At 40.4% G+C, this 11,004-nt stretch overlaps 1 protein-coding gene across 2 annotated transcripts in view; it reads left to right on the plus strand.

The window, feature by feature from the left end:
- The window catches only part of kcnt2b (potassium sodium-activated channel subfamily T member 2b), a 98,530-nt gene that overhangs the window by 84,819 nt on the left and 2,707 nt on the right, over positions 1-11,004 (plus strand). For both annotated transcript variants that reach the window (XM_072675219.1, XM_072675220.1), the window contains 8 exons: positions 198-269; positions 364-498; positions 1,978-2,089; positions 4,601-4,702; positions 4,896-4,979; positions 5,799-5,927; positions 7,805-8,156; positions 10,755-10,839. In XM_072675219.1, coding sequence (XP_072531320.1) covers positions 198-269; positions 364-498; positions 1,978-2,089; positions 4,601-4,702; positions 4,896-4,979; positions 5,799-5,927; positions 7,805-8,156; positions 10,755-10,839 — 1,071 coding nt within the window. The remainder of the gene's footprint in view (positions 1-197; positions 270-363; positions 499-1,977; positions 2,090-4,600; positions 4,703-4,895; positions 4,980-5,798; positions 5,928-7,804; positions 8,157-10,754; positions 10,840-11,004) is intronic.

The following is an 11,004-nucleotide window of genomic DNA, read 5'->3' on the forward strand; positions in this document are numbered from 1 at the left end:
AAACATGAAGGTTGAGGGGGAAGGGTGTGGGTGATGTTTTTTTTGGCCATTCCCTTTACTGATCTTTCTGTATAATCCTAATAAACCTGGGTATTGATTTGTTGGGTTAATTTGTTTTATGTTACCATGGCGACGCACACAGCCTTGAGAATGAGAAGGTTGTGACTTGTGTATGTGTGTGTGTGTTTGATTATCAGACCTGAAGCAGACTTCCTGGAGGCTATCTGCTGGTTCCCCATGGTCTTCTACACCGTGGGCTCCATTGACAAGTAAGACCAGCCTCAGGCCTTCTCCTAACTCGATCGACATCTTTCCACTAAACTCTGGGTCCGTGCCTCACTGTGTGTTTGTGTTTGGGTGTAGTCTGGACAGTCTCCTGCGCTGTGGGGTGACGTTTGCGGACACCATGGTGGTGGTCGATAAGGAAAGCTCTATGATTGCGGAGGAGGACTACATGGCAGACGCCAAAACCATTGTGAACGTACAGACACTGTTCAGGTATGGCTCTAGCTGCTGGGTGATGATTAGGCAAATGACGTTCCTTCACCCAGGAAGGTATTCTCTTTAGGAGTGGAATTAGGTCCAGAAAGGTCCAAAAAGTAAAAATCCGCCCCAGGATTTTGTTCCGATGACCTGGAAAGCGGTGGTGTACACAGTGGTGTAGCTCAACTGCAGCCCAGGCAGTTGGAGCAAAATCCTGCGGTGGATTACTTTCTGGACCTGAATTTACCATTTCTAATTCTCGTTTGTGTGATGAGACAGATCGGTCCCTCGCGCCTGTAGACGTACACCTCTTCATTCTCACAGTTTGTAGTAGATGAAGCCTCAGAAATTTCGTTTAAGCACAGTTTTACCCTTTAAGCTCCAATTCCACAGGCTGATCCATTCCACACCATAACTCCTCTGGTGGCCATCACCTTCCACCAGGCCTTTCCCTAAATGCTCTCTGAAGACACTGTTTCAGGACACACTGCCCTGCTAAAAGGGTTAAGGGTGGTTAGGGGTGTGTCCCTACTGTCCTAACCTTTTTCCACAGCCCCCCCTAGTGGACGTATACTGGTGGATTTTTTTGTGTGTGTGTGGTTTAGATCTGCCACCAGGGTACATATATCATATATCATATCAGTGTGTACAATCAGCACTTTTTGGGAGCTACTATGCTTTAGCACTCTATAAAGGATGTTTTCAGGAGGTTTTTTAACGTTCTTGTTGGATGCGCTATGTTTTTTTCGGATGGAATTGGTAATTGTTGTTTATTGTTTATTGTTTATTATTGTTGTTTTGGATCTCAGTAACGCTAAAACGTGAATGATATGTGACTAATAGTCCTATTAATGGGTTGTTTAAAATATGTAGCTACATGTCCATCAAAATTCTACGCAATTTACAGGTGATAAAATAAAAAGTTGTCAAGAAAGTGGAATCTCTTACGTCCTAGCAGCTTGTTTTTTTTTTGTCCAACTGACTATTTTGTGTTAAAACACTAATTTCTTGTAAAATAGAATTGTCAAAAAGGTTTAATTTTATGGGTAGAAAGCAAAGAAATGATGTGAATCGTAAATCCTTACCATTGGCTTCCATAATATCTCTATGATGTACCGCTCTGTTAATTTAGCAAGCGCAGGTGTAGGTCCCAAAACCTTGTGCTCAGTAACCCAGCACGTTAACCTTTGAGCTGCCACCGCCCCCTGCATTTGCACTCCCCATCCAGGAATCGAACCCCAGTCTTGTTGGTATTTAGAGGAGTGTGAAGACTGTTATACAGCACTATTGTCAAGCCAATTCTTCATGCACATGCAGCTCTTCTAGGTCTTCTAAGCGCTTCTAAGTTGCTGCCGGCTAGCTCGTAGTCTGCCCAGCGGCTTACTGCAGACTGATCAGCCCAGCAAAGACCGCATCATCAAGTGGGCTTTGCTTACTGGACTGAAAACAGTGTGTCCCTCCGTAAGTGAACATGCTGTTCCTGCTGTTTTACAGGCTTTTCCCTGCCCTCAGCATAATTACCGAACTCACCCACCCGGCCAACATGAGGTTCATGCAGTTCAGGGTCAAAGACCACTACTCGCTCGCCCTCTCCAAACTAGAGAAGGTAAGCCTCGCCACATCCGCGTACATCTAACACAAACACAGCGCAGGAATTTGCAGTTCCAGCTTCACGCCACATATAATACCAGTCAAAAGTTTGGACACACCCGATTGAAGGAATGTTTTGATCATCTTAATCAGCATTGGAGGCTTTCTGAAGGCTTTGCTGTTTGAGGCCCATGCGTTGGGCCTGAACCCCAGTCTTCTGTGAACCCCAGATTGTGTGATTTGTGACCCCCCACACACCAAACAAGTAGCAGCCAGGGTCTCAGAATTGATGGATCTTCTTCAGTCCTGCTGGGAAAGCATCCCAGATGGCTCCTCATGACGCTTCTCGAGAGAATTGATAGAGTGTGTAAAACTTAGAGTCAGAAGCGTCATAATACCCGTATCTTTGCTGTGAGGTTGAGTGAAAGTCGGTGTAATAAAATATTCCATGTAATTTTCGAGCATTGCTATTGGTCCTTTCATAATGAAATGTTGACCCAATGTAAAAACGGCTGCCAGATTCACTTTATGAAAAACAGTAAAAATTAATTTGCAAGGGTTTTAACACGAAGGAAAAAAATGCCCGACCATTTCGGTTGCACGCAGTGAATGATCACTTTAATTAACTACATACAGAGCAAATTACAGGGCAGATTGACTAAGTCACTTAGTGCCAGCAGGTTATTACTACTGAGCAGGTCATCTACAAACAACGTCCATGCAAATTAACGCAGACGAACCATCGTAATTAACATACAGTAGGACCAGCGCAACAGAAATCCCTGCTCGGCTCACGTCCCACCAGATAAACACAGTGCTTTATCCCTCTGTTTCAGTCACAATAGTCACAATAATGGAAAAAATTACTTATTTTGATATCATGTGTGAATTATTAATGAAACATTTAGAACAAATAAGTAACGTTTGACCTTCCAGTAACGTTTAATACTTTTCATCTAAAAAAAAAAAAACTGAAAAACTATATTACAGTATTTTTTGCTAAAGAGACCCCTTACAGTTGCAGAAAGTAATTCCTATTTTTTTACCACTGGTGTAAATAGAAATAGCTTTTGAGCGCCCCCTTATGAACGGCTGTAAGCATGTGTTAAATAAATAAATTCCTAATAATGTAAAAACTGCCAAAAAACTGTGCACTTTTTAAAATATATAATAAACTCTAATAATATTATTATATTTGATCATAGCATTATTTTATTATTATTTATTATTATATCATAATTATTAAAACCATTCAAATATAGGAGACAATAATACTTCAATTCACTATTCAAATCATTCTTGAATTATTATATGATTATATTAGAAACCAAAACAAATCTATATATTTTTTAATTTAATATTTAATTTATTGTATTCATTTATTTATTATTTCTATGTTATTTATTATATTATATATTACTTATGTTTCTTTTATTTTTATTTTATATTATATATTTATTATATCAGTGTTTCTCAGACCTGGTCCTGGAGGCACCCTGCCTTGCTCATTTTAGTGGACTCCCTGCTTTAACACCCCCAGGGCTCGGTATGAGCTGATTAGTTATAAATGACCTAATCAGGTGTGTTGGGAGCAGGGAAAGCACTAAAAGGTGCAGAGGGACCAGAGTGGAGAAACATTGTAATATGTATATATTCATTGATTATATATGATTTATTTTTGGTTATATTGCTATATTAATCAACTATTATCGTTGATAATGTCTTTTTATGTCTTATCATATTTATGTAATTATGCATTGTTATATATGTATTATATGTTTATTGCTTACAGATTTATTTTATTACATTTCTGACTGAGTCAAGTGCACAATATTGGAATTATTACATTTTTGAGATTTTATTACTAATAATAACAGTCATTAATAATATTTATAATGTAATTATTTATTGTTATATATGCATTATATGTTTATTGATTACAGATTTATTTTATTACATTTCTGAGTCAAGTGCACGATTTTGGCATTGTTACATTTTTGAGATTTTATTATAATATTAAGTGCTACACATGTGCATTGGTTGACAAGCTGAAGGACACAGAACTGGGCTAAAAGCATAGCGGGAGTGAAAGAGGCGTGTGGACTGAGCTGGTGGGGTAATATTACTGGAGAATTTTACAGCTCCACGCAAGTTCCCTGGGGCAGTAGCAGCATCCGGCCCAGATTGGCAGTGATAGAGACGCCATTCTCCCCGTAACAGTCAGTGGAGCATCACCATGATTCTGAAGCTGCTGTTTTCAGGTATAATTGCTACATAGTGCTGCTTTCTTAAAGGATCTCGCCTGTCCATTCCTTCCTTCACACAGTAAAGTGTCCACACTTTCGACTGGAAAACCTCTGTATACCTGTAGTTCTCAATCCTGGTCCTGGAGTAGCACTGTTCTGATCCATCTAGTGAACAAAACACACTACAACGCACAGTACCAGGATCGAGAACCCCTGTTGTAAAAGCTAATCAGAACCTGCCTTGTCTCTCACCGTGTGCCTGCTGTGTGCCGGCCCTGCAGAAAGAGAGAGAGAGGGGCTCCAACCTGGTCTTCATGTTCCGATTACCCTTCGCCGCCGGGAAGGTGTTCAGTGTCAGCATGCTGGACACTCTGCTGTATCAGGTAACAGTCAGCCAGTAATCCACACTGAGCTGTTCTCTGTCTCCCTGACTGAGCAGAGCCCACCGCAGGTGTATGTGTGGTAATGCGCTTAGGGCAGAAAGTGATACACACTGTCCACATGTCTGGTATACTGAAGTGCTCTCTGTTTGTTTGTGTGTGTGTGTGCGTGTGTTTGTGTGTGTGTGTGTGCTAGTCTTTTGTGAAGGACTACATGATCTCCATTACCAGACTGTTGCTGGGACTGGATTCCATGCCTGGCTCTGGTTTCCTTTGTGCCGTGAGTGCAACCTCAGATTTCAGCCACACACTGGGGGGAAGCATGATGTTGTAGTGTCCGGGTGATGATGAGGATGATGATGATGGTGATGATGGTGATGATCACGACCATGACCACAATGGTATCGATGGTCATTACCAAAAGAATGTTGATAACTGATGATAGTAGTGAGGTTGACGATGACGACGATGATGAAGAAGATACACTAAAAGGACAAAAGTATTGGGACACCTACTCATTGCCCACTGCTTCTTCTGATGATCCTGCTTTTGTTGGAGTAATTGTCTCTACTGTCTCTACTCCAGGGAAGAAGGCTTTCTACTAGTTTTTGGAGGAGCATTGCTGTGAGGATTTGATTGCATTCAGTGACAAGTCAGTCACAAGATAACTATCAAGATGATTAACCTCTAAACTGGGCTTTCTAGACTTTTGGAGTAATGGCTTTTTGTCTTCCTTCAAGTCTCAAACTGAAAGAGGGCATGGCTTAAAGCAGAACTGGGTGGGAGGTGCTGGTAGTGGGTATGTGGGTTACTGACTGCCATGGACAGCAGACTAATTAAGAGATGCTGGCATTAACAACAGTTAGGTTGAATGTCAATCAGCCGTCTAGATTGTACAGCTCATAGATGCTGATATAAGTTAAAAAGTCTGGAATTCAGTGGCATTTATCAATGCTCTATAGTCATTAATGCAATTATCATAATTATCATAATCATAATTAAGGTCATGACAATGATGGTATCGATGATCCTGACCACTACCTTAACGACAGAAGTGATGATGCTACTGATGCTGATGTTGATATAAATGATCTCCTAGATGAAGATCACTGAAGAAGACTTGTGGATTCGCACGTATGGACGGCTTTACCAGAAGCTCTGCTCGTCCACAGGAGACATCCCCATTGGCATCTACCGCACCGAAGCTCATAAACTCCCTGTATCTGAGGTACGCAAATCCGGCATAGCAATCCCAGTACAGTAGAACCGTCAGTGTTACCATCAGCTTTCTCAGCGCTGTCTTTAATCCAGCTTCAGACTGGATTAACTTTAGAGCCGTGAAAAGGATTCAGAGCAGTGAATCAGGACTTAATTCAGCTCTGCTGGTTTTACTGACTTCATTTATCTTCCAGCCAAGCCTGACACCCTTTCAGGAGTCACAAATCACAAAATCCCTATGTAATCGCAGCCACAGCAGCTAACGGTCAATAAAATGTCTCTAAATGTAAATCATAGTTTTGCATAGTCATCCAATTTGTCTAATGTGTTGAAAAATGGATCTCAGCTTGTTGACACATGTGTTACAGCTGATGATTGTCTTTGCAAATAAAAGAAAAAATATTATTATTATTTTTTTTTATTTAACATTAAACATTGGTACCCATTTATTTCAAGGAACACAGATTTTACACAATTTATTCAATATATCATTTAATAGCTCATAACTGATGGTCTAGTATGAAACATTGAACAATAATTGTATTAGAAGTGCATTAAAGTTGTAATAAGACACAATAAGCACTGTTACCACCCTGTTATGCACACTATTTAGTGCTTTTAGGCTGTAATTAGTGATAATTCTATAAAATAATCATTTAAGTTGTAATAATGCACAATAGGTATACTGTTACCACCCCGTTATGCACAATATTTAGTGCTTTTTAGGCTGTAATTAGTGATAATTGTATAATAAAATCATTTAAGTTGTAATAATGCACAATATGCACTGTTACCACCCTGTTATGCACACTATGTGGAACTTTTAGGCTGTAATTAGTGATAATTGTATGAAAATATTAATTTAAGTTGTAATAATGCACAATAGGCACTATTACCACCCTGTTATGCACACTATTTAGTGCCTTTTAGGCTGTAATTACATTTACATTTATGGCATTTAGCTAATGCTCTTATCCAGAGTGACTTACAAGGTGACTCATATTACAGAGGTGAGCCAATGTAGTGTTAGGAGTCTTGCCCAAGGACTCTTATTGGTGTAGCGCAGCACAGTCACCCAGACCGGGAATCGAACCCCAGTCTCCCACGTGGTGTAATAGCTCACTGGCAGGTAGTGGTGTTATCTGTTGCGCCTCATCAACCACAACCTAATTAGTGATAATTGTATAAACCTTTCATTTAAGTTGTAATAATGCACAATAGACACTGTTACACCCTGTTATGCACACTATTTAGTGCTTTATAGTCTGTAATTAGTGATGTATGGCAGATGACCTGTCCATTATACAACATGCAAGCTGGACAGATGTTCGTGTAACACTGATAAACTGAGCCCCTGAGTCAAACATATACCAACATAATCGAGGGTTTTGTTTTTGCAACCAAAGTTCATGAATAGACACAGATTTGTGAGGCTAATGGACTCATTAGATACTCATTTAGTGCTTTTTAGTCTGTAATTAGTGAGGAGTGGAGCCTTACTTAACACTTCCTGCTGTATTAGAGACTTATTAAGCTCTTATTAAGTCTAATACAGCACTAAACTCACATAAAACATTACATCTGGCACTATCTAGAACCCACACGAACTAAAGTGCTAGCAATTATGTACTTATCTATACATGAAATTTAGGTATTAATTCATGCAGAGTAATTTGCATAACAGGGTGGTAGAAAAGTGTTTATTGTAGATTATTACAGCTAATAATGCTGTTATTAGGGATTCTCACATGACCTTAATAACACCCTAATTTCACAACTAATTACAGTATTACAGAAATATTCAATATTATTTAATAAAAGACAGCTGTATGTTTACCTTGCATATCTTGTGCCACACACTGATCCTTGGGTCTTCCTCCCTCTCAGTCCCAGGTGTCCATCACAGTCGAGGACTATGAGGACACGCGGGAGCCTCGGGAGCCTCTGCTGTGCCGCTCTGGCCCCCACCGTAACTCCACCTCCTCCGAGCCGCCCTCCTCATCCTCCTCCTCCTCCCATGCCTCCGACCACCCGCTGCTCAGGAGGAAGAGCATGCAGTGGGCACGGCGCCTCAGCCGCAAAGGGGGGCGGGGCCCCAGCGGAGCCAAGGGCCCGGGCAGCGCGGCCGAGCGAATCAGCCAGCAGAGGCTCAGCCTGTTCCGCCGCTCTGAGAGACAAGAGCTCAACGCCCTCGTCCGCACCCGCATGAAGCACCTAGGCCTGTCGCCATCCGGATTCAGTGAGTGTGGGTGTGTGTATGTATTTGTGTGTATGTGTGTGTGTGTGTGTGTGTATGTATGTGTGTATATACACTAGAGGTGTACATATTTGATCTCACAACAGTTTACTTGCGTTACGATTCTTCCGGGATCACCCAGTGCTTTTTATATAGTCTCTAATGACTGTGTTATTACACATTAATAACCCATCTATCACTCAATCAATCTACTTATGGCCTATTTACTATTACAGATGAATTATAGTGGTACGGATTGTGTAAATACACATGTAGCAATTTTAGTTTAGATTTTTTTAGTTTAGTTTTCTCATGTAATTTTCTTTTTTATGTGTTTATAAATGTGTAATAAGATGAGGGTAATTTTATTGGTTTAAACCTCTGCTGTTCCTGCTACAGCTTTTGAGATACACTTGTAATTGCACAAATAAAAAAACTTAGAATTAATCTTAGAATTATATTTTGCCACAAAAAAAAAAAACAGACACAAGGCCCCCCTTTATATCAAGTGCCACTGATCACTGTGTTATTACACATTAATAACCCATACAATATCAATGTGGTTGTGGACAAATGGATTACAGAGGACAGATACATATACATGTATTAACTTTAGTTTTCACTCATGTAATTACAAAAGTGAATGTTAATAGCTGTATATACACAAATATTTCTGTGTTTATAAATGTGTAATAAGATGAGGGTAATTGTGTTTGTATAAACTACTGCTGTTCCTGCTAGAGCTATTGAGATACACTTGTGTAATTGTGCAAAGTCACAAACTGAAGTTTATAAACATGTATATTTACTCAAGCTCTACTATTGCGATGCATATGTAACAGTGAATTTGTCAACAGTAATTACATTGTTATTACATGATTTATTAATGTGTCTTATGTCATTATTAGAGCCTTAATAGAAAACAGTACCAAAATAGTCTTAGAATGATATTGTTGCCAAAACCTGGAAACAGGCTCCCACTTTATATTAAGTGTCTCTAATAACTGTGTAATTACACATTAATAACACACACAATACTAATGTAACTACTGGTGATCTAGTCACTGTTACAGATAGATTACAGAGGACAGATTGTGTAATTACACAAGTAACAATTTTAGTTTTGACTCATGTAATTATAGTGGTTAAGTGTATGTTAATAGCTGTACATACACAAATGTTTGTGGCTCTAATAATGTGTAATTACACATTAATAACACACAATACCAATGTAATTACTGGTGATCTAGATACTGTTGCATATTCACTGTTATCTAGTTGAAAAATATACAGTTATATAATAACTTTATAGATGTGTAATAAGAAGAGGTTGTGTGTATTTATATAAACTGGCATAAACACATGTAATTACACAAGCTGTGCCACTGTTACACACCTGTAACAGCAAAGTCATCACATTAGTTACATTGTTATTACGTGATTGTTAGTTATTATAACGACATAATAGAAAGTGGGTCTGAAAATAGCCCATGCCAATCATGATGCCCAGACAGAGATCTACACCTCTGGTTTGCCAGGGAAGCTGTTCAGCCCTCTGTGCTGTGTGTTATCACTCATGCCCCACTGCTTCATTGAAACACACTCAAACACACAGCTGCTTTCTGCTCTCTCTCGCTCTCTGAGTGCTTTAACCATCTGTCACTTACCGTTTGTATTTGCTGGAACACAATTGACGCTAGGGTATCAGGTAGGTCTGTGTAATGTGGAGGATCTAACACCTGGACTGCTGTTTTCAGTGAGGCCCAATACAAGACACCAGATTCATATAGCATGCCTTCACCTCACCTGTATACCTGTGGCAGCAGAGCAATGCAAAAAAAAAAAGCATGCAGATGCAGGCCTGCTGAAGGTCCATTATACACCTGTCAGCCAAGAACACAAAGCTGAGGCTGCAGTGCTGAGGCTGCACAGGCCCACCAGAACTACACAGCTGAAGAAACGCAGCCTGGTCTGATGAATCCTCATTTCTGAGGAGGCTCACAGACAGTCTGGTCCGATTTTGAGGCCAACAGCATGAATCCATGGACCCTACCTGCCTTGTGTCAACAGTTCAGGCTGGTGGAGGTGGTGGAATGGTTTGTGGGCACACTTCGGACCACCGTTATTACCAATCAAGGCTTAAATCCCAGGGCCTGTTTATTCTGAGTATTCTTGCTGACCATGTGCATCCCTTCATGACTACAGTTTACCATCTTCTAATGGCTACATCCATCCAAGTCCCATCTCAAACTGGCTTCAGTGTTCAGTCGGTGGCCTGCCCAGGCAGCAGATCTAGACCCAGTAGAACCCCTTTGGGATGTGGGAGAATGGAAGATTGCTAATAAATTGCAGTTTTGAGGCACAATTTGATGTGGACCAGATCTGCTGCCTGCCTGATGATCGGTGATGTGAGATCCTGTGCTGTTACTGCTGCGCTGTTTGTCGGCTGTGCTTTTGCTGTTGGGTGTGTATTATGTACTGGATCAGACTCCCTGTGCTCCATCCCTGTTCCCCTGCCCTCTGTCTGATCTCTTTGGCCACTGGCTGCGAGATGTAGGCCGTGTCAGACTCTATGCTCTCTGTTTGCATGTCTGGCTTAAGACGGGATGACAGACCAGGGCAACAGACTCTCCTACATCCTCATCAACCCGTCCCCCGACACGCGCCTCGAGCTGCATGATGTTGTGTAAGTATATGACAATACATTTATGTTTAGCGTAGTTTGGATTTTAGTTTTTACAATATACACTAAATTGACAAAAGTATTGGGACACTTGCCCATTCATTGTTTCAATGCCAAAGATATTACAAAGAGTTTATTCTGCCTTTGCTGTTTAAGTAACTGTCACTA

Source organism: Salminus brasiliensis, chromosome 3 (genome assembly GCF_030463535.1).
Source record: "Salminus brasiliensis chromosome 3, fSalBra1.hap2, whole genome shotgun sequence".
Taxonomy (NCBI): domain Eukaryota; kingdom Metazoa; phylum Chordata; class Actinopteri; order Characiformes; family Bryconidae; genus Salminus; species Salminus brasiliensis.